At 45.6% G+C, this 25037-nt stretch overlaps 1 protein-coding gene across 2 annotated transcripts in view; it reads right to left on the bottom strand.

Moving 5' to 3' along the window:
- Nucleotides 1-25037, bottom strand: part of LOC137527819 (ectonucleoside triphosphate diphosphohydrolase 2-like) — a 130147-nt gene that overhangs the window by 10840 nt on the left and 94270 nt on the right. The window contains exons 5-6 of one of the 2 annotated variants that reach the window (XM_068248762.1): nt 24133-24360; nt 14560-14829 (exon numbers count right to left, since the gene is read on the bottom strand). In XM_068248762.1, the coding sequence (XP_068104863.1) occupies nt 14560-14829; nt 24133-24360 (498 nt within the window). The remainder of the gene's footprint in view (nt 1-14559; nt 14830-24132; nt 24361-25037) is intronic. The other variant, XM_068248763.1, reaches the window with a different exon arrangement.

Genomic DNA, 25037 nt, shown 5'->3' with positions numbered 1-25037 from the left:
AAATATTGTCGCCATACATTGTTATAGGGACATAATTTTAATGGTGTAATAACCGGGACATATGGGCAAATACAATACGTGAGTTTTAATTATGGAGGCATGTATTATTTTAAAACTATAATGGCTGAAATCTGAGAAATAATTTTTTCCGTTTTTTTTCTTATTCTTCCTGTTAAAATGCATTTACAGTAAAGTGGCTCTTAGCAAAATGTAACCCCCAAAGAAAGCCTAATTGGTGGCGGAAAAAACAAGATATAGATCAGTTCATTGTGATAAGTAGTGATAAAGTTATAGGCTAATGAATGGGAGGTGAACATTGCTCGGATGCATAAAGTGAAAACGACTGAAGGCTGAAGTGGTTAAGTTACCTCTTCAATCCTTAAAATAACTCCAGAATTCTAAAGTTAAAGACAGGCTGTTAATTAACTATGGCCTCAATTCACTAATACAATACAATACAATAACATTTCTATAGCGCTTTTCTCCCATAGGACTCAAAGCGCTTAGGCTCTCTCAGATTCAGTAGTTAATAGGATGAAGTATTCACCCAACAAAAGTTATATTTCTGCAAATGCCAGACTGAACAGGTGGGTTTTCAGTCTGGATTTAAACACATCCAGGGATGGGGCTGTCCTGATCTGTTGAGGTAAGGAGTTCCAAAACATAGGGGCAGCATGACAGAAGGCTCTGGGACCAAAAGTTTCCAAGTGGACTCTGGGTATGACTAGATTATTAGAACCTGTGGATCTGAGAATGCGGGGATTGCTACGCAGCTGTAACATATCTTTCAAGTATCCAGGGCCTAGATTATTCAGGGATTTAAATGTCAGTAGGCCGATCTTGAATAGGACCCTCCATTCTATAGGTAGCCAGTGAAGGGAATGCAGGACTGGCGTTATGTGGCAGTGACGGGGTTGGTTGGTTAGCAGTCTGGCAGCAGTATTCTGTATCAGCTGTAGGCGGTACAAGGCCTTTTTTGGAAGGCCAGTGTAGAGAGCATTGCAGTAGTCCAGTCGGGATGTGATGAAGGCGTGGACTAAGGTTGGCAGATCTTCTGGGGGTATGAGGTGCTTGATTTTTTGCAATGTTCTTCAGGTGAAAATAGGATGATTTCACCACCGCAGAGATTTGAGTTCTGAAGTTTAAATCCCCATCAATTAGAACTCCCAGGCTACGCACATGATCAGAGCTGCGTAGATCCGTGCCTCCTATTCCCAGTGGTGAAGACTGCAAGTTAAGTTGTTTTGTTATCATGCTCTGCCCTCCAATCAGAAGGACTTCAGTTTTGTCTGCATTTAGTTTCAGCCAGTTGTCATTCATCCATTGCTGTAGTTCACGTAAGCAGGTGTTTATAGTTAGAGTTGGGTCTGTCACACCAGGCTTGAAGGAAAGATATAGTTGGGTGTCGTCTGCGTAGCAGTGGTATGTCAGGCCATGTTTTTGGATTAGTTTTCCCAACGGTAGCATGTAAATCGTGAAAAGCAGGGGAGAGAGGATTGAGCCCTGGGGCACCCCATACTTAAGTGTTACAGGGGTGGACAGGAAGGGCCCCATAGACACTTTGTGGGTTCTGCCACTCAAGAAGGATTGGAACCACTGAAGTACTATGCCATCAATGCCGCAGTATTCCTGTAGCCTGTTTATCAAGATGTCATGGTCAACTGTGTCAAAGGCTGCAGAAAGGTCTAGCAGTATGAGGATCGAGCACTCTCCTCTGTCTCTTGCCATGAGCAGGTGGTTGCATATTTGGATGAGGGCAGTTTCAGTGCTGTGGTGTTTCCTGAAGCCAGACTGGAATGGGTCATAACTGTTATTTTGTAGGATTCTGGCTTCTAGCTGGAGGTATACAGCTTTTTCAATTAGCTTGCCCAGAAAGGGGAGGTTAGAGACAGGTCTGTAGCTGGTCATTGCATCTGGGTCCAGGGAGGGTTTTTTGAGGAGAGGCCTGATGATTGCTTCCTTCAGTAAAGCAGGAAATATCCCTGATTGTAAGGAACAGTTAACAATTTTGAGGAATACCGGTACGAACAGGTCGGGGCAGTTCAACATTACCTGTGACCTGGTTCCTTGCCCAACACAGTTCGTTAGGCGGACGTGAAGGAGGATGCTTGATGTGACTTCTTCATCAATTTCTTTGAAGTTTGACCAAGGTGTTACGTTGTCTCTGCTAATGGTCTTCAGGCGCTATATTAGGCTCAGATGCTGTAAGTTGGATGGCGGACCTTATAGCGTAGACTTTGTCTGTGAAGAAATGGGCAAATTGGTCACAGAGGTCCTTATACTCGATATTAAGTTTTTGACATGCTGGGTTGCAGAGTTTTTCCACTGTGCGGAACAGTTGGGCTGGTTTGTTAACTGCATTTGCAATCTCTTGTGATAGAAAGGATGATTTTTTTTCCCGTGATTACCTTTTGGTAGCTCTTCAAGTGGAAGATTAAGGCATGTTTGTCTTCTGGGGACTGAGATTTGCGCCACAGCCTCTCAAGTTTTCGGCCTTGTCTTTTCAGCTCTTTTATAGCGTTATTAAACCACTGTGCATGATGGTGTGGAGTAAGATATTTGGTGCACAGAGGAGCAATGGTCTCAAAGGTGGAGGACACACATTTGTTGTATTTAAACACCAGAGTATCAGGGTCCAAGCTGGAGTCAGTCAATTCATCAAAGCTAAGGTTATCTCGGATATGTTGAGGTGTTAGCCCTTTTAAGCGGCGATATTTTATTTGATTCTTGACCTGGTGTTTGACGGCTGGTATTGAGAGGGAGAAGTGGATAGTGTGATGGTCTGACCAGGCAACAGGATTAATTTCCACATTGGCTATTGACAGCCCAGTATGGAATATAAGGTCCAGAGTGTGACCTTTCCTGTGAGTAGCAGAGCTGATTGATTGGAGGAAGCCCAGTTCATGTAAGGCACGAGGTAGCTCTTTTCCAAATTGTGAAGAGGAGTCGTCCACCCATGTATTGAAATCTCCAAGAACAATCCATCTGGGGTGTTCCAGTGTTAGGTTGCACAGGAGGTCTACAAGTTCCTCAAGGAAGTCTGAGTATTTTTCTGGTGGGCGGTAGATCAGCAATATGTTAATGTTTTCCTCAGCTGAAAGTTGCACCCCCAAGCATTCAAACGAGTTGGTAGGACCTACAGTAAGTGGTCTGATTTTCAAAGCTGATCTAAACTAAAGTTCAACCCCTCCTCCACTAAGATCATGCTGTAGATAATAAGGCAAGAGAAAACTTACCTCCACACAGTGAGAGAGTTATTTTATCTCTTCATTCCTTAAGTTACCTCCTCTGTAGTTATTTTCACATGCAGTTAATAAACAGCCTGTCTTTAACTCTGGAGTTATTTTAAGGATTGAAGAGTTAACTTAAAGACAGAAGAGTTAACTTTAGGCTTGCCTGAGGTAAAATGTTTCCTGAATACTACATGCCTTATCACCATGGTAACAACTCTAGATGAGTTATTAAAGACAGGAGATAAGCTTAGTGAATTGAGGCCTATGTGTGAAAATAACTACAGAGGAGGCAACTCCCCTACAGAGGAGGCAACTCCCCTACAGAGGAGGCAACTCCCCTACAGAGGAGGCAACTCCCCTACAGAGGAGGCAACTCCCCTACAGAGGAGGCAACTCCCCTACAGAGGAGGCAACTCCCCTACAGAGGAGGCAACTCCCCTACAGAGGAGGCAACTCCCCTACAGAGGAGGCAACTCCACTACAGAGGAGGCAACTCCACTACAGAGGAGGCAACTCCACTACAGAGGAGGCAACTCCACTACAGAGGAGGCAACTCCACTACAGAGGAGGCAACTCCACTACAGAGGAGGCAACTCCACTACAGAGGAGGCAACTCCACTACAGAGGAGGCAACTCCACTACAGAGGAGGCAACTCCACTACAGAGGAGGCAACTCCACTACAGAGGAGGCAACTCCACTACAGAGGAGGCAACTCCACTACAGAGGAGGCAACTCCACTACAGAGGAGGCAACTCCACTACAGAGGAGGCAACTCCACTACAGAGGAGGCAACTCCACTACAGAGGAGGCAACTCCACTACAGAGGAGGCAACTCCACTACAGAGGAGGCAACTCCACTACAGAGGAGGCAACTCCACTACAGAGGAGGCGGGTTGCTCGGGTAGTACTTTTTAATACCCACCCGGATCCGGATCCAGGTACCCAGATATCTGGATCTGATTCGGGTACCCGGATCCAACCTGGCGGTTACCCGAGTGAATCCGGGTATCTGACCAAAATTACCCGCTGGTACCCGACCTATTCGGGTATCTGGATAGAAAAAACGGAAGTGCCCTTTAAATAGCTTTAAAAGGGGTTTTTAGGGTAAATGATGCATGTAGCATCATGTTTTTTTTAAAGGGAAACACTAATTTATTATTTGGTGGACATAAAATGAAAAAAAAAACCTGTCAATTAACATCAGGACTAGGTTCCAGACAGCGGTCGTGCAGCCCACATTGTGTCCAAAGTCCAATCGCACAACTGGTACATGACAGTTTTCAGCCCAGACACCTCCAAAAAATGACACCGCAATTGTGTTTTGGGTTGAATATAGGTGGTGGTATCAGCAGCAGTGGCCTGTGGCACCGTGGCGGTGGGAGCCAGCGCCCGCTTGCTTCAGCCTCTTGAACTCCTCATACTCAACAACATGTGTTTTGGCCAGATGGGTGATGAAGCTGGAGGTGCCATACTTGTAGGGGTCACAACCTCTGTTCATCTCTAGTTTGCACACATTGCATATGGCAAACTTGCTGTCCAATGAGGGCAGAGTGAAAAAACGCCAGATTGGGGAGGTGAAGATTCCCCTGCGGCCTGAATGGGATGCTGCGGCTTTTCTCTCTGTGGCGGTTGGGGGTTGAGTGGTGCGGCTGGTGGTAGCGGCAGAAGGATGTGGTGGGTCCCGCATTCAACGGCCACTGTCTGCAATGCTGAGCCTCCGTGCCAAATCTACCGATGCATCCTCCTCCTCAGAGTCGGAGCTGACATCCCCATCCTGTGGATGGTAGTCACGGTCCTTCATCCCATCATCAACATCATACCCCCCCCCCCTCCTCAAAACCCAGAACATCCTCCTCAAACTTCTTGTGGCTAACAGCCCTGAGTTCAATCGTGGCGCCTGGAGCAAAAAGCTCACTGACTGAGGGTAGGCTGCCCGCTGGGGTCGACACAGACACAGCAGACCTTCTGAGAGTGGCCGTAATGTTGCTCCCTGTCCTCTTGCCCTTGCTGCCCCTCCCCCGGCTGCCGGTGCCAGCAGACATAGTACAACTTATATGTGATGATGTCACCAGATGATGTGGGGTACTTTTACTTTAATGAAGTAGAGTAGAGGACAGACAGTGCACACTACCTGTCTAACTGTCACACTGACAATGCTCAGCACAGCAGCACTGCAGTAATCTGTAGTAAGCTAACAGTACTACTCTCTAACAACTAACTGCAGTACTAACTAACTATATAATACAATAACACAGTAATCCTATTCCCTAACCTATACTGTCCTGCTGGCCTTTACAGCACACACAGACAGGACCTAACTGAGTGAATGAAATAAAAAAATTACACTAGCTAGCTAAAAAAAACAATAGAACAATAGTGTAGTGAAGGTGTACACAGGGGGGCTGGCCAGGGTTCCCTTCTGTGATTGGGTGCCAGGGCTTAGGCTGGGAGGCCTCTGATTGGCTCAATGAGGTCAGGTGGGGCTGGCCAGAGTTCCCCTCTGTGATTGGTTGCTAGGACTTCTGCTGGGAGCCCTCTGATTGGCTGGGAGCCCTCTGATTGGCTCAATGACATCTCCCTTGTTACAGTACCCAGATCCGGATATCCGCGGGTATCTGGATTATGCGGCCAGATACCCGCATAGAGCTATCCAGATATTGGCCCAGGTATCTGGATCCGACCCCGATAGCGTAAAAATGGTCGGATACCCGGGTTTACCCGGATCTGGATAAGCGCCACTGCAGGGGAGGTAACGCCACTGCAGGGGAGGTAACGCCACTGCAGGGGAGGTAACGCCACTGCAGGGGAGGTAACGCCACTGCAGGGGAGGTATTCACTTAAGGAATGAAGAGATAAGATAACTTTTCACTGTGTGGAGGTAAGGTTTCTCTTGCCTTATTATCTCTAGCATGATCTTAGTGAATTGAGGTGCACACATCCAGGTTGTGTAAGAAAGAGCCTGCCACTCATCCTTTGAACCCAATTAAGGTCATATGGGGTCAAGGGTTCAGCTAAGTAATGTCCCCTTCCCCGGCAGAAATGAGCACCCATGGTCACTGGCCAAACCAGGCTTTATAATATTTCAACTCATTCTGTCTTCCAACTCCCTAGAGGTCATGTACTATCCCAGTATCTACAGGTAACCCGACTTGAAACTGCTCCTCCTTGTGGCTAACTCCAGTATTACCACCTAGGAAACATTTCATATTGTGCACTTCAATCTACCCCCAAGGATGTGCCATTGTCCAACTCCAGTCATCGGGAGCCATATCCATGCAAGTGTTTAGGATGGACAGAGAAATGGAGAAATAGGTTCTACTTGATCAGGGCTGTCCAACACTAGTTCTCAAGGGCCCAGGTTTTCACACATTTTTTTGGCACAGCTCAGTCTTATTTTGGTACAGAATATACTAAAATTATCTAGCTTTTTATTCAGTTTGTCACTAAAAATACTACACAAGACATGGGCCTCAACCCTAAAATCTATTCTACTACTTATCACAGTTAAAATGTTATCACATATGTCTCATGTAGTTTTGCTAAAACTTTTCCCAAGTTTGATCATAATTTTGAAAAGGACTTTATGTAGGATTGAGTTTGACCCTATTTTTTACGTGACGTGGGTCCAACTAACTTGTCACGGTAACAAACTGGTGGTGCACCCGCCACAACTACAATGGCCTTAGATATACGTCCAGTGCGAGTTGATGGGACTGAATCAGGAAAGGTGTGGTTCATCAAGTAGAACAGGTTTATCAATTTCTCTATCCATCCTAAACCTTTCCCAATTCAGTCCCATCAATTCATTTGAGCTATGCCAAAAATGTGTGAGGGCCAAAGCCCTCTGGAGTTGGACAGCACAAGTCTAAACCCTGGAGTTGTGCTGTACTAGAAGCTGCACCCCAGCTGGAGAGATACATAATGAGGTTTAATTAGAATTTTATGGAAATTATTCCTGATTCCAAAATGCAATTGCCACACTTGGCTGGTTGACTCATGGCCAACTGTGTAAGGCGACGGTGCTCAGCCTGGCCTGGAACTTCCCACAGCCTGCTGGGTAGGTTGTCTAGAAGAAGCAACAGGCTGAAATTGCTTCCTTCTACTCATAGGCAAAAACCTTCCCGTGTATGTGTGGCCATGGCCGCCAGCCAGAATATTCCTGGAAGATCAGCATCTATCTGGGCGAGTCATCTTTTGCAAACAGTCCTGGGGCGGCTGGCAACACATGGGCGAGGTGTGCCACTTGCATATGGCATCAATACACCCATTAGCTGCCACACCAATTTATTGTTTCTCAGGACTTTGTTTTGTACTTAAGGTGGACCTCCGCTGTAAATTCCAAAGTGAAAAAGAACTAGAATAACACTTACTATGACTGTTCCTTCGTTTCTTTTTTTTTCTTCTTTTTTTTTAACTAATGCAGCAATAGCTGACTATGCATTATGCAGCAGGGAAGCACACTGGCACTGCACCACTTCTCTCTTCCCCTCTCTGATAGACTGGCACTGTGGCACAGGTTTAAGCAGAGCACCCCTCAGGCCATACTAGGAGGCTCCTCCCACCCACAGATGACACAAACACTTAGCAGTCTTTGCAATCTCTAAACACTATGCTGAAAACATACCAAACACTATTTATGCTCGTTATAGATAGCTATAGAGCTATATAAAACTTAACTTTTCATAAATAATTAAGACTTTAGGTACAGCCTTTATTGCCTATGTGGTTTAAGTAACATGTGAGAAAAGAGATAGAAATATATCAGAACTGGTTGAACTCTATGGACGTATGTCTTTTTTCAACCCAAGTAAGTATGTAACCCTGTTAAGGCAGCCATACACTGGTCGATTGCCACCAGATTGACCAGCAGATAGATCTAATCTGATCACAGGGGGATCTATTGGCTGCCTACACTGCAAACAGATTTTGAATCGATTTCACTATGAAATAGATTCACAATTTGTGGAGCTGCTGCTGCCCCCAGCATACATTACCTGATCTGGCCGGCACGAGTCCCCCAGTCTCCGCTGTCTCTTCTCCGCTCTAGGCTCCAGCTTCATTTTACTTCCTTTTGGGGGGGGGGGGGGGGGGGGAGTTTAAACAGTAGAGGGCGCTCTACTGTTTAAACTTCCGACAGTAAGTGAAGCCAGCCGGAGCCCAGCGTGGAGAAGGGACAGCGGGGAGAGAAGGGACACGCGCCGGCGGAACTGGTAATGTATTACCGCTAGCGTCGGTCCGACATTCAAATGGCGCCATTGACGCATTCCCGACCCGCCGGCGATCGATCGCAAGTTTCCATGCGGACAGATCGATAGCATCGATCGATTTCAGATGGAAATCGGTCGATCGGCCAACGTTTGCATTCGCGAATCTGCTGTCTATCGAGTGAGTGTATGGGCACGTGAAATCCTTGCCCATTCTTCTTTGCAAAACAGCTCCAGCTCAGTCAGATTAGATGGACAGCGTTTGTGAACAGCAGTTTTCAGATCCTGCCACAGATTCTCGATTGGATTTAGATCTGGACTTTGACTGGGCCATTCTAACACATAGATATGTTTTGTTTTAAACCATTCCATTGTTGCCCTGGCTTTATGTTTAGGGTCGTTGTCCTGCTGGAAGGTGAACCTCCGCCCCAGTCTCAAGTCTTTTGCAGTCTCCAAAAGGTTTTCTTATAAGATTGCCCTGTATTTGGCTCCATCCATCTTCCCATCAACTCTGACCAGCTTCCCTGTCCCTGCTGAAGAGAAGCACCCCCAGAGCATGATGCTGCCACCACCATATTTGACAGTGGGGATGGTGTGTTCTGAGGGATGTGCAGTGTTCGTTTACTGCCACACAAAGCGTTTTGCATTTTGGCCAAAAAGTTCCATTTTGGTCTCATCTGACCAGAGCACCTTCTTCCACATGTTTGCTGTGTCCCCCACATTGCTTGTGGCAAACTGCAAATGGGACGTCTTATGCTTTTCTGTTCACAATTGCTTTCTTTTTGTCACTCTTTCATAAAGGCCAACTTTGTGCAGAGCATGGCTATTAGTTGTCCTATGGACAGATTCCCCCACCTGAGCTGTAGATCTCTGCAGCTCGTCCTGAGTCACCATGGGCCTCTTGACTGCATTTCTGATCAGTGCTCCCCTTGTTCGGCCTGTGAGTTTAGGTGGCTGGCCTTGTCTTGGTAGGTTTACAGTTGTGCCATTCTCCTTCCATTTCTGAATGATCGCTTGAACAGTGCTCCTTGGGATGTTCAAGGCTTTGGAAATCTTTTTGTAGCCTAAGCCTGCTTTAAATTTCTCAATAACTTGATCCCTGACCTGTCTTGTATGTTCTTTGGACTTCACGGTGTTGTTGCTCCCAATATTCTCTTAGACAACCTCTGAGGCCCTCACAGAGCATCTGTATTTGTAGTGACATTGGATTACACACAGGTGCACTCTATTTAGTCAGTAGCACTCATCAGGCAATGTCTATAGGCAACTGATTGCACTCAGATCAAAGGGGGCCGAATAATTATGCACACACCACTTTGCAGTAATTCATTTGTAAAAAAAATTTGGAATCATGTATGATTTTCGTTCCACTTATGTGTACACCACTTTGTGTTGGTCTTTCATGTGGAATTCCAATAAAATTGATTCATGTTTGTGGCAGTAATATGACAAAATGTGGAAAACTTTAATGGGGCCTGAATACTTTTGCAACCCACTGTAGAATTTTCCATTCACGAACAGCGAATGCAAACTTCCGCAAATGTTCGAACATGCGAACCTGGCAAACTGCCATAGACTTCAATGGGCAGGCAAATTTTAAAACCTACAAAGACTGTTTCTGCCCACAAAAGTGATGGAAAAGTTGTTTCAAGGGGCCTAACACCTAGACAGGGGCATGCTGGAGGGGGATCCATGGGAAAAGTCCCACCAAAAATTACAGAGTTGATGCAAAGTCAGGTTTTAATCCCTAAAGGGCAAAAATCACATTACATTCCTACAAATAATGCACTGGAGTGGTACTGTTCGTCCAACTTAATGTAGCAACAATAGCCAGAGGCGTAGCTAGGGTAGGGCGGGGTAGGACAAGTGCCCCCGGGCGCCGACTCCCTAAGGGCGCCCATCTGCCTTTTGTTTTTTTTGTTTTTTTTTCAATCTCCTCTCTGCCCGAGTCTGCAGACTATGCAGAGAGTAGCTGCGGTGCCAGCGCACGTCATTACGTGCTGTGCACGCAGCTTCCACGTGCAGGATGCTGTCACTGGAGCCCCGGGAAGTTTGAGTCAGTAGTGGAGGCCTGGCTGGATCGCGCAGGGACTTATCAGTGTGGACTGTCACTGGAGTGCTGATCGGACTGTGTGCGGAATCCACATAGAGCAGAGGGAGCCGTGTGCATGCTATCCAGATGGAGCTGAGTATGCTGTGTGGTGGAATGGATTGGAGGGAGCCCCGGGAGCTGTCAGAGGGAGCCGCGTGTGGAGACACAAGTGAAGAGGGAGGGAGAGGAGCTGCGCTTTTGCATGTGAGCTGGGGAAGTGTTGTGAACATGCTGGATGCTGCAGCTGGAGAGTGGAGACCCGGGAAGTGTAATGGCCCCGCATCTCTTATGATTGGCTTATACAAGCACCGCAAACTGTAGAGCAAGACCGGGACAGCCTGGGATATTGTTACTGACTTCAGCTGCCTCCCAGAGTAAGCTGTCCGCTCGCTGCCTCCACCTGTCACTTGCTTGCTTTCCCTTTCAACCACGGAAGGATGGCTCTCCTTACTCTCCCTGCTTCTATAGCATTCCTGATGTTAACTCCTTCCTTCACTCCTCTTCTCTGCTATGGTATGCCAGGCCAGGCCTGCTTCTTCTATTAAGACTTAGTTCAGCGTCCCTAATTCTTTGGCACTAACCCTTTTTTATTATTATTATTATTTATTGTATTTATAAAGCGCCAACATATTACGCAGCGTTCACCAGAATATCGTAATGTGGGACAGAATATCGTAATGTGGGACAGAAAATCGTAATGTGGGCAGCGTTCATCAGAAAATTGTAACATGGACAGCATTCACCAGACAATCGTAACGTGGGCAGTGTTCACCAGAAAATCGTGATGTGGGCCAGAAAATCGTAATGTGGGCAGCGTTCACCAGAAACCCTTTCACTACTGGTCATCTTGTTACTTAGTAGTTTGCACTACCACTTTTTTAGTGTGTATTTTACTGTTTTATTGCAATTGCATAATGCCTAGCACATATTTATGCCCTGTAGACTCATGCGCAGTACTTGTATCCCTCTGGGGATTCATATCATTCAATCTCAATAGCACAAAGCACCTTCCTATTCCCTTAACCCCACTGCTACTAGGAGACTTTGGTTCAAATAAATCTTTCCTCCCCCTATTCAGTAAGCCAGCACCTATTCAGTAGGAGACCTATAGAACGCGTCCCAGGGGTCGCAGCTCTGTCGCTGTGAGTCCAACAGGAGAAATGCGCCATATAAATGTTCTCTGTCATGTCTCTGTATCTATAGCACTGACATCTTCTGCAGCACATTACAGAGTACATAATCATGTCACTGACTGTCCTCAGAGGAGCTCACAATCTAATCCTACCATAGTCATAGTCTAATGTCCTTCCATATTATTATTATGTATTTATATAGCACTGACATCTCCTGCAGCACTTTACAGAGTACATAGTCATGTCACTGATTGTCCTCAGAGAATCTCACAATCTAATCCTACCATAGTCATAGTCTAATGTCCTACCATATTATTATGATGTATTTATATAGCACTGACATCTTCTGCAGCACTGTACAGAGTACATAGTCATGTCACTGATTGTCCTCAGAGGAGCTCACAATCTAATCCTACCACAGTCATAGTCTAATGTCCTTCCATATTATTATGATGTATTTATATAGCACTGACATCTCCTGCAGCACATTACAGAGTACATAGTCATGTCACTGACTGTCCTCAGAGGAGCTCACAATCTAATCCTACCATAGCCTAATGTCCTACCATATTATTATTATTATGTTTTTATATAGCACTGACATCTCCTGCAGCACATTACAGAGTACATAGTCATGTCACTGACTGTCCTCAGAGGAGCTCACACTCTAATCCCTATCATAGTCTAATGTCCTACCATATTATTATTATGTATTTATATAGCACTGACATCTTCTGCAGCACATTACAGAGTACATAGTCATGTCACTGACTGTCCTCAGAGGAGCTCACACTCTAATCCCTATCATAGTCTAATGTCCTACCATATTATTATTATGTATTTATATAGCACTGACATCTTCTGCAGCACATTACAGAGTACATAGTCATGTCACTTACTGTCCTCAGAGGAGCTCACACTCTAATCCCTATCATAGTCTAATGTCCTACCATATTATTATTATGTATTTATATAGCACTGACATCGTCTGCAGCTCTTTATAGAGTACATGGTCATGTCACTGACTGTTCTCAGAGAAGCTCACACTCTAATCCTACTATAGTCATAGTCTAATGTCCTACCATATTATTATTATGTATTTATATAGCACTGACATCTTCTGCAGCACTGTACAGAATACATAGTCATCTCACTGGCTGTCCTCAGAGGAGCTCACAATCTAATCTTACCATAGTCATAGTCTAATGTCCTACCATATTATTATTATGTATTTATATAGCACTAACATCTTCTGCAGCACATTACAGAGTACATAGTCATGTCACTGACTGTCCTCAGAGGAGCTCACAATCTAATCCTACCATAGCCATAGTCTAATGTCCTCCCATATTATTATGTATTTGTATAGCAGCACCGATGATCACGCTCCTATTCTGATGCGGGGCCGCGCCCCTATTTTGCACTTTGCCACCATGGGGGGGCACATAACCTGTCTTTGTCCCCGGGCGTTGAAAGCCCTAGCTACGCCTCTGACAATAGCTCACAGCTCTGAGTGTCAGTGGGCTGTGGAGTGCCACAAAAAAACAAACAAACAAAAACAAAAAAACACAGGAGACAGATGTACTAGCCCACAAAAGGGCTGTTGAGGTGCTTTCACAGCAAGTAGTGCTACATATACAGTTGAGATAAAAGTCTTTGGAAAATGCAAGATCACAGACCAATTTTACCCCCTTCCATGTGGTATGAGAGCCATACTCTACACAGTCTATTCTATGGAGCTGCACTCCTCATCAGATAAAATCTTTGCAAGATGCTGCACACAAAGATGCCCGTACACATTCAAAAGATTATTATCTGCAAAAGATCTGTTCCTGCAAAAGATCCGTTCTTGCAAAATGCATTCATAGTCTATGATATCTGCAGATCCTCATACACACCTTGTTTAACAGACTTCATCTGCATATATGGCAATCATCTGCAGATCTGAAAATCCATCCTGGTGGATCTGATCTGCAGGAGATCTGCAGATGAATGTCTGTTAAACAAGGTGTGTATGAGAGGATCTGCAGATATAGACTATGAATGCATTTTGCAGGAATGGATCTTTTGCAGATAATGATCTTTTGAATGTGTACAGCATCTTGCACAAATTTGTCTGATGGCGAGTTCAGCGCCATAGAATAGACTATGTAGAGTATGGCTCTCATACTCCATGGAAGGGGGTAAAATTGATCGGTGATCTTGCCTTTTCCAAAGACTTTTATCTCAAGTGTGTCTGTAGCATAAGGAACAAGAACACAGGCCTAGCTAATGCTTTCCCTACCTATCTGAGCAAGTCTGGCCCAGTTCTCACTAAGTCGGCAGAGAATGAACCCAATATGGCCACCGCAACTGCTTTGTGCCATCTCTACTAAGGAGTTTTGGGCACCAGTGCAAGTTTTAAATTGGGCCCCCTTAAGCATTCTATATATAACAATTGACATGGTGTAACAAAACCTGCCCAGGACATCCACAGTATGAGAGGTGTACTTCAGAAGTTGAAGACCGGCACCGTCATAAGTTGCAATAAAGCTCTTATTATCCAGTTACATGAAGCTTGTGCAATGAGGTTACAACATAACTATCCAACTGCTTTTTAATAGGAGGGTGGGGGGTCCAGGAAGGGGTGATAGATGATTGGCTGCCATTTGTCTGCTGACTGTGAGATAAGGGGTCAAACTTTGGCTCCATGCTGATGTATAAGGGCGGGTCAAACACGCCATATGTTCGCAGAGAATGCGAACAGCGGAAATTCGCTGGCGCACTGTTCGGGCCATCACTGAGCAGGCTCTGCAACTGACACAGGACTGCGGGAACATTTATGTCTGAGGTGGGGGCTTTGAAATCTGAAAACAAAAATAGAAGAAAAGGTAAACAAGTTTGATGTTAAACTTACAATGAATTTCCCGTTGACTTTGGGCTGGAAGATCCCATCGAACGAGCAGGAGGAGTATGGACAGTTGCTGAACTGGAAGATGGAATCGACCAGCCGTCTGCACTGCTCCCCATCTCCACTGCCAGAGATAGAAAGCTCCCCCGCGGGGTTGTAGTTCGGTGGTCTCTCATTGGCGGTGCATGCGGATTCATAGAGGTCTCCAAATGTCTTCTGCTCGGTGTAATTTCTAGGCAGGCATGGATTTTGGATACTGGATGCATAACCTTGACTCTGGAAGGGAAATAAATCAGTCATTTAAAGAGGCCCTGTAGTGACATATAGTGTAATGCAGTAAATTATTCAGAATACCCACTTTTATGGAAACTTTCCTGGTATCAGCACCAGAAATGCTTCCTTTACTCAATGACAAAGTTTGTGAGCTTTGTGGTCTTTGGCATCAATTTGCATCGAAATGAAACAAATCCGGTGGCTGTTTGTGGCTCCACCCCCTTTTCTGAATTTGAGCCCCAGTCACCCAATGACCAGCTGTACCAGGTTTGAGGCTTGTGCCATTAACAGTGCAAGAATGGCAGCAATTAAATATTCCCCTTGAAAATCAACAGGTGAATTTTAATTGGCTTTTGTAGACTCCACCCACTTTTCTGAATATTAAACCCAGTCACCCAGTGACCAACTGTGCAAAGTTTGGGAACCCTGTCATTAACAGTGTAAGAATGGCCACAGTTTACATTTTCCCAGTGAAATTTGTATTTGTCGCCGTCCACTTTTTGGATATGGGCATAAAAAGTATCCTATATGTTATTCCAGGTAATGTACTATGTGTGTGCCAAGTTTCATGCAAATCCGTTCAGCCATTGTTGCGTGATTGAGTAACAAACATCCAAACTTTTGCATTTATATTATTAGTGAGATTTAAAATGGCACAACAAATGCACATTGCATCCACTTGCCTGAATGTGCAACGTCTAATGCAAAATTCTCTGCATCTCAACAGGGGTGCCGTGTGTCAGCCCTCCCATGCCCCCAGGATGGGGGGGGGGGACCAGCGCTAACAGCACCCCAAGCACTGCCACCGCACAGTGGCGTAGCAATAGGGGGTGCAGAGGTAGTGACCACATTGGGGCCCTTGGGCCAGAGGGGCCCCGAAGAGTCCACCCTCTATCACAGTATTAGCTCTCTATTCGTCCTGTGCTGGTAAAACTCACTTCCATTGATGCTTTGAATAGTAGTAATCCTAAAACTGCTCCCCATCCCCTCCTTGCACCTCTGACACTGCAGTCACCATTGGCAGGTTTTGGTGCGCCGTATCAATTGTTATGTATAGAGTGCTTGGGGGGCCCCATGTAAAACTTGCACCGGGACACATAGCTACGCCACTGCAGAGGAGTTGAGTGACTGCACCCTGGATGGGGGGGGGGGGGGGATTTACAGTCCACATTGCACCCCCCCCCCCCCCCCCATCATACACATGACGCCTCTGTTGAGATGGAGACTGAAATGCATGGTGGTTTGTCTTATCTGTGGGTCACCCTATAGTAATTAGACAGCCATGTGTTTGCTGCAATAAACAGATGAAATGGCTGGGCGACCCCCAGAGAACATGGCAGCAGGGCATGCGAGTCACCTCAACTGTCCTCAACTGTCCACTCCACTCCGATCTCTGCATTTCCAGCTGTGGGTCTCATGGCAGCCGCTGATCACCAAAAAGGCCCACAAGGTCTGAGGCACCTGCCTTGGTTTCTCTGTGGGCAATCTGGTCCTGGATGTGAGGACTCTCCCTGCTGTGGAATAAATGTGTCACTGTAGTAATCCCAGCACAGCTGTAGTACTGGGAAGGCAGCAATAAGATTCACTTCCTGCTCTGCGCAAGCCTATGAATTAGTTGTAGCAGCTGCAGACTGAAGATAATATTTAAAAGGACCACTCCAGCGAAAAAAGTAGGCAGTTAAAAAAAATCTGACAGAACCAACAGGTTTTGGACTAGTCTATCTCCTCATGGGGGATTGTCCGGGTTTTCTTTGTTTTCAATGGCAATTCCTGAACAGTAGTTGCTAAGTCTAACTAACAAAATAGTAAGACACCAACCAGCCTCCCTAACGGCAGTTAGGCTTAGCAACTGCTGTTCAGGAAATGCTTTTGAAAAGAAAGAAAACCCTGAGAATCCCCCATTAGGAGATGGAATACTCCAAAACCAGTCAGTTATTTCAGATTTTAACGGCTTACTTTTTACTTTTGAAGCTAGAGTGGTCGTTTAAGGAGGGGGGGGGGGGTGTCAAACATTGGGAATATGCTATGTAGATTTCTGTTCTGAAGTGTGGTCACCCTTTAAGGCAGAACAAAAGGCCAATGTAAGAAGCCACTCGACAAAATCCCAGAATACCTGTTATGCAGGTTACTGCTGGAGGGTTATTTGTTTTTGTCCGGTGAATGGTGTAGTTCTATCTTCTACCACTAGATGGCACTGCAAGTTCAGTATTGCTCGCATTTCACATCACTTCATCCTGGCCTACCCAGCCAATTAGCCCATATTGAGCACCTGCCTGTCTCAATAGCTGAGGCTTTTAACCCCTGCACGCCATGGCTAGACTATGGTAAATTCCACTTTACTGAGGAAAATGCAGTTGTCATTTTAGCTTCAGCGCTTTATGGAATAAATCTGTAGGATCTATGCTTGCAATAACAGTGCTTCCACATAGCTCCCAACTGTCCCTCTTTTGTAGCCCTGCCCCTCTTTCCTCCTCATTTGTCCCTCTTTCTATGTAAATATATATATTTCTCTACTAAAAAAAAAATGTGTTTGACTCTAAACTTTATTCCCATCCTTCAAATTGATATATCATTTTATATTTAAGGAAAATGAACCAGGATAGAAAGGGCCGGTGTGGTTTGAATTATAAAACATACTTTTCTTATGAAATCATTAGCAGTGGCGTAGCTAAGGAGCTGTGGGCCCCGGTGCAAGCTTTACATGGGGCCCCCCCAAGCACTCTATACAAAACAATTGATACGGCGCACCAAAACCTGCCAAAGATTTCCACAGTGTCAGAGGTGCAAGTAGGGGGATGGGGAACAGCTTGGTAATGATTACTACTATTCCAAGCATCTATTATTACCAGTAGAGGGCCAATAGAGAGCTAATATTGTGCTTGAGGGAGGGCCCCGTGACCCAAGGGCCCCGATGCAGTCACTACCTCTGCACCCCCTATTGCTATGCCACTGCTTTATGGTATGCATGACTAGGCCGCGTGATCAAGGGTGTGGCTTAAGTGTGCCTCTTTCTCATCTCAAAAAATTGGGAGGTATGCTTCCAACCAACTGGCAGATAGAAGTGGCGAAAGGAAACCGGAGGTGAGAAGGATATGGAGGCTGCCACATTTATTTCATTGTAAACCATGCCAGTTGCCTGGCAGCCCTGTTGACCTAGCATTAGTGTCAAACCCTGGAACAAGCATAAGGCTAATCCAGTAAAAGCTGAGACAGAGCACCTGATCTGCTGCAGGCTTGTTCAGGGTCTACGGCTAAGGGCTTGTTCACACTATGAGTGTTTACGGTTTTTTTTTAAGCGCTGGCGATTTTAGAAGTCACCCCAAAAGCGCTTGTGCAATGACTCTGTGATCACACGTAAGCGTTTAGATTTCATTGAAATGGCGAACGCGCTACATGTACCATTTTCTGAGCACTTTGGCTCAATGGAAGCTACAGGGAAATCGCAAAGCGCTTTGTATAGCAATTACCCGAGCGCTTTTATGAATGAATACATTGTATTTATTAATTTCCAGCTACAAGAGTTCACTGACTGACGTCAGGAAGTAAAAAGCACAAAGCACAGGGAAAAGCACTTTAAAAAAAGCTCGATAAATCGCTCAGTGCTTGCGATAGCGCCGGCGATTTATAATGTGAACAAGGCCTAAAAGTATTAGATACACCGGATCAGGTGGACTGCCAGGTAACTGGTATGGTTTAAAAGGAAATAAATATGGCAGCCTCCATATCCCTCTCACCTCGGGTTCCCTTTAAAGTGAACCAGAGACGAAGCACCCTCATGTATTTTACCATATAGATCAGTGGGAACATTAGAGAAAACACCTACCATGCTTTCGGTTACATTTTGCACTGCACAGCTTGTTTCTTATCAGACCTGATAAAATCCCCGACTGAGCATTCAGTCTGGCTTTGCTATAATGACTCAGCTATAATGATTCCTGAGCAGAGCCAGCAGGGGGCAGGCTTGGACTGGCAAAGACATGAGAGAACACAGACAGCTATAAATATTCCTGAGCAAAGCCAGACTGAACGCTCAGTCTGGGATTTTATCAGGGCTGATAAGAAGCAGGCTGAGCAGTGCAGAATGAAACAGAAAGCAGGGTAGGTGTTTCTCTAATGTTCCCACTGATCTATATGGTAAAATACACGAGGGTGCTTCGTCTCTGGTTCCCATTAAAGGACTAGTCAAAGTCAACGGACTAGTGGCTCCTGCTCTGTGCAGGAAAGGCTGGAGTAAGGCCCCTTTTCCACTAGGAATCGCAAAAGAACATTCACAAATACAAAAGACTGATTTTTGATCAATTTTGTTATGCGATTGACTCTTGGAGGTCGCATTAAACAAAAAGTTACTGTGGCCATCTTGTGGCCAAATAGTAAAACTACACCCTAAACATTTTTCTCATACAAATAAATTACTTTTACACAAAAAATTAACTCATTACCTCCCACACTCCCATTTTTTTTTGTAATTAAAAAAAATGAAAAAATGTACAATAAAAAAAATACATAAATAGTTACCTTAGGGACTGAACTTTTTAAATATTTATGTCAGGAGGGTACAACACTGTTACTTTATAAACTATGGGCTTGTAATTAGGGATGGACGCAAAACTGAAAAAAAATGCACCTTTATTTCCAAATAAAATATTTGCGCCAAACATTGTGATAGATACATAATTTAAACGGTTTTATAACCGGGACAAAAGGGCAAATACATTTCATGGGTTTTAATTACAGTAGCATGCATTATTTAAAAACTATAATGGCCGAAAACTGAAAAATACATTTTTTCTCAAATTTTTTCCTATTTTCCCATTAAAACACATTTAGAATAAAATAATTCTTGGCACAATGTCCCACCTAAAGAAAGCCTAATTGGTGGCGGAAAAAACAAGATATAGTTCATTTCATTGCGATAAGTAATGATAAAGTTATAGATGAATGCATGGAAGGAGCGCTGAAAGGTGAAAATTGCTCTGGTGGTCAGGGGGTAAAACCCTTCAGTGGTGAAGTGGTTAAAGGATTCGTCCGTGCAGTATAAAAAAAAAATATACACATTTTTACTCACCTGGGGCTTCATCCAGCCCCTAGAAGTGTGTAAGTTCCCATGCCACGGTTCCACTGCCAGCCAGGGCTCCCAGGTTCTCCCCTTCGGTAGATCACGACTTGCCGCCAAGTTGAGCTCTTCTGCGCATGCGCGCCGTGCATCTCTCGTCATCCCGCTCCTGCCGCTTGCAGCGATCTGAGCTTGCGCAGCAGTGTTTTCCCCAGAATGTCTTTCCAGCCGGGTAGCATGAAAAAGTAGCTGGGTGGGGCACAACGGGAATGCAGGGCCGGTGCTTCTGTGCGCAACTCTGCTTACAGCATAGGAGGAGGTGAGTTGACAGCCGGGTGCTTGCCAAAACTAGCCGGGTGAAGCACCCAGCTAAAAGTGCCTTTGGAGAACACTGTGCAGTTCAGTTAGAATTGCACTGCGCAAGCAAAGAGCACTCCCAAATGCGCACCACAAGTAAATGACGCCTCCCCTAGGCCTACCGCTTGCACACTGCGGCCGACCTGGATGCAGGTTCTACTGGCTTTCAGGAGAGAACAGGGAGTGACAGAGGTGAACAAGGGAGCAGTGTCCTTGAGGACTGCTCCCCCCGTTCTTACAATCTTATTTGCTTCAGATATCACTTAGCCCAGGGGTCTCAAACTCGCGGCCCTCGATACAATATTTTGTGGCCCTCGCCAGCAAAAGCTTCCTTATAGTTCGCTTCAGTGCTCCCAAGTAATCCGCCGCTAAACGAGGGCTGCAGAGCCCTTAAATCGCCCGGGGGGCAATCCGCCGACATTTCCTGGAAGGGGCAGAGCTTTCAGCTTCAGCTCTGCCCCTCCTGACATCAATCGCCGCACGGATCGCCGCCTCTTCCCGCCCCTCTCTGTGAAGGAAGAGTGAGAGGGGCGGGCAGAGGCGGCGATGCGCCGCGATTGTGAAATTCCTTATGCGGCCCAGCCTCATCCTGACTGCCTCCTGCGGCCCCCAGGTAAATTGAGTTTGAGACCCCTGACTTATCCACTCTGCGACTGCCTAACGGTGTTACTCCCCCAGGACTGCCTAACACCGATTGGCGTCAATTCCTGGGGGCAGAGATTAGAAGGGAACCTGCGCATGCGCGATGGTTCCCTGCCGAGGCACGAAGCGGAGCTCCATGATCAGCCTGCCAACCCGCGATCACGGCTGGCAGGCTGTTGGTGAAAAAAAAAAAAAAAGCTGTTATTTATGCGATCTCCTGCAGCACTGTACAGGGGACAGCTCTGTCACTGAGCTGTCCCCTTGAATCGCTCACAAACTGATCCCTCTCATAGGCTGATGCCTACGAGAGGAGATCGCAATGATTGGATCTCGAGTAGAAGGGAGGAAAGGGGGGAGGGATCATTTAAAAAAAAGGCATTTTTAATTTAAAAAAATAAAATTAAAAAATAAAAACTGCAGCAACAATCAAATGCCCCCAACAGAAAGATCTGTTGGTGGCAAGAAAAGGAGGCAAGATTTGTGTGCGAAGTTGTATGGCCCTGCAGCAGACTGTTACAGCTGCAGAGTGCTGAATTGTGAAAAATGGCCTTGTCACTGGGAGAAGGGGGGTGTAATAGGTTAAACCCCTAGTCCATGCAGGAGCTCACTTGGAGCACACTGTAAAATTGTTCCACGGTTAAAAAACACAAGTGCGCAGCTGTTCACCTGTAGAGTACTACAATACGGATGAGAAACTGAAAAAAAAAAAAAGTAGTAAGGAGGAAGTGCTCCTTCTGTTTCAGGGCTTGTTTCCACTGTTGCGACGCGATTTCGCCGGCATTCCGACGCTTGTAAAAACGCATGCGGATGCATTTCCACATGCGTTTTTACCCGCGATTTCACGTGCGATTTCGAAATTAACCATGACACTGCCAGGGCAAAATAAAATTGAAAAAGGTGCGAAAACGCGAAATCGCGGGTAAAAACGCATGTAACAAACGCATGCGTTTTTACTATTAAATACATTAGCGGCGATTCGCATGCATTCCACTCGCAGGCGAATTCGTTGGCTCTTTTGTGCGTTTTTTTACCGCTGAAAAAAACGCACCTCAACAACGCTACAGTGGAAACAGGCCCATCCACTTGCATTACATGTGCGAATCCGCATGCATTGGACGCATGCGGATTCGCGATAGTGGGAACGAGCCCTAAGAGTATAAACTAGATCCTCACCTCACAATGCAGAAAGCGGCACACCTTGTTAGATGGCTGAAAGTGCCTTGTGAAATGCATCAGGCCACTGCATTTATTTTAATTTACTATATATACACTCACATACAATCCTATCAGTGTATAAGCTGAGGTACCCACTTTTTCTCAGAAACCAGAAAAAAGGGATTGACTCGTGTATAAGCCCCCTCCTCAGTATAGCTCCCTCCCCAGTAGCCAGATGTGCCCCCAGTACAAGTCAGCCCCCTACCCATAGCCAGATGTGCCCCAAGGTTAAAACCGCTGTATCTCAAGACTCCACTAGATGGCGTCATAGATATGACATACAGTGATTTCCATACAAGAAGAATCCCCGATCATTGCACCACTGACATGTTGCTTGCATACTCCGCTCCACAAGCCAGGGGACACAAATAGTCTTGAGCTGCACACTATGCTGGTAAGAGCAGGATACTTGCACTCTTCTGCCAGTAACAAAACCTGTTCTGCTCCACTGACTTGCATATAAGCGGTGGGGGTACGTTTTGAACACATTTTTGTGCTGAAAAATTAGGCTTATAAATGAGTATATAAGGTATCCTTGTCCAATAAATGTGTGTTACTTACCTATAGGCGCAAATAGCCTGTGACTAACTAGAGAAATGTCGCCAAAAGGGAAATTACAAAAATAATAGAAGCTGAAGGAGCACTCATTCATAGAAAGGAACTAGTGTGTGCCCAAGCCTTGGGTTCCTGTATCCTCAGAATCCTCAAAAATTGTGAGCAAAAAAAGGCTGGCACCACCCAAAGTAGAAAAGTAAAAGTTAGCTCTTTATTAATCAGTCATTAAAATGACAGCATGGTCAAAAATAGGCTCTAGCGGCGACAGCCCGCTGTTTCGAGCTGCTATAGCTCTTTTTCAAGCCGTTCAGCCCATAAAACTTTAACAACAATGACCACACCTTTATATACAGATCTATGCATCAATTAGCCAATCAATTCAAAATCAGTCGCACCAATCAGAGCACAAAGATGTGTGGATGGACCTGATGGGGAACAGGCAGTGTGTGATGTCATAAAAACATACCTCCCAGTCAGCTGACTCAGGACCGCCCATTGTAGCAAGGCATAGGAACTTCAGCATGCAAAAACGCGATGTGCACTGTAAACACATGCACCAATGGGAACAAACACTATCAGCCCACCAATCAATTTCCGCATGGAGGGCGCGTACATATATACGCATAGTCCGCGTCCGAAAGACGCGATATCAATGCATGAAAACGACTCCATCCGCCGTCCAAACGCATAGTCGTCAAAGGAATGCGTAACCAAGACGCATAATGCGTAACGTAACGAACTCATACATGTGGCTGCTTGGCACGCGTAATAATAACGCAGTGCCAACGCGTACAAGACCGGCTGGCGGTGTCCAAAGATCTGTATATAAAGGTGTGGTCATTGTTGTTTTATGGGCTGAACGGCTTGAAAAAGAGCTATAGCAGCTCAAAACAGCGGGCTGTCGCCGCTAGAGCCTATTTTTGACCATGCTGTCATTTTAATGACTGATTAATAAAGAGCCAATTTTTACTTTTCTACTTTGGGTGGTGCCAGCCTTTTTTTGCTCACAATTGGACAAAAATAAAAATTAAATGCATGCAGCGAGCTGACTGGTTTCACAAGGACCACCCTCGCTTCATCAGAGGCAGTTTGGTAATGATTACCAATATCCCGAGGACTCATCTAGAGCAGAGTTCTCCAACCCTGTGCTCAAGGCCAACCGACAAATATGCTTTGCAGAAAACCACAAACATACACAGGTGAGGTAATTAGGGTCTCAGCAGCGCTAATTAATAAACATGCACTGTTGGTGGGCCTTGTGGACAGGATTGGGGAACACTGATCTAGAGAGCATCAACGGCTTCCATATTAGATCCTTGGACGGTGCTTCCACACAGACCGGACAATCGGGGACAGATCCACAGTTTATACTTTTAAACACAAAGTGCTTTTTTTTTTTTTTTTTTTTTTACAGTCCATACAGTACATGGGAGTTTGAGAGTCACAGCAGGATGATGGTGAAACATGAATAAAGATTAGCATACCATGATGACTTTGGACAGGACTCTCTTGAGCACCTGGTCTCTGCCGTAGCACAGGAAGCTATGCGTATACACGCGGTACGACTGGCCGTACAATCGCAGGGAAACCTCGTTCTCTGGAGTGTCGATCTTATCCGTGGTCTCGAAGGTGATCTGCGTCGAGGCTCCACCCAGATCCATGGCACCCAACGTGCCTTTCCGGGTCTGCAGCCACTTCCCGAACAAGCTATACTGCAAGAGAGACAACACAGGAGCCGGTGTAAATTAAAGGGGAAAAACGGGGGCATCAATAGAATTAATCGCAATTACAGTATTTCACAGAGCTGGGCGCTAGCCTAGTTTAGGGCACCCAGCAAGAAAGGGCACAGAAGCCATAGTGGACCTTGTAGGGGCAGAAGTTTCTTTTCCCTGTCCCGAGAGACTGACAACTAAGAGCACAGAGCGAAAGAAAAAAAAATTCTACTCTGACTGCATCTGCTCAGCCACTGATAAGGAATCATACAGTTTTGCAGACAAAGATTTGTAGACAGTCCCTATTCAGTGTGCAGCAGGGTCTTGTGTACAGCACCCAGCCTCCAACCTCTCTATCCCTCCCCAAGTCCTCTGTACTGTAGTGATGCTTGAGGAATCTGGGCACTGAGAGAAAAAGCGATCTGCTCTCTGAAAAATTGTTCTATTGACTGCATCTGCTCAGCCACTGATAAGGAATCATACAAAGTTTTGCAGACAAAGATTTGTAGACAGTCCCTATTCAGTGCTCAGCAGGGTCTTGTGTACAGCGCTCAGCCCCCAACTTCTCTACCCCTCCGCAAGTGCTCTGTACTGTAGTGATGCTGGAGGAGTCTGCAGAGACCCGCCCCCAGCCTCTCTACCCCTCCCCAAGTGCTCTGTACTGTAGTGATGTTGGA

The sequence above is a fragment of the Hyperolius riggenbachi genome, chromosome 8, assembly GCF_040937935.1.
Source record: "Hyperolius riggenbachi isolate aHypRig1 chromosome 8, aHypRig1.pri, whole genome shotgun sequence".
Lineage (NCBI taxonomy): Eukaryota > Metazoa > Chordata > Amphibia > Anura > Hyperoliidae > Hyperolius > Hyperolius riggenbachi.
This window is presented reverse-complemented; position numbering and strand designations above follow the sequence as displayed.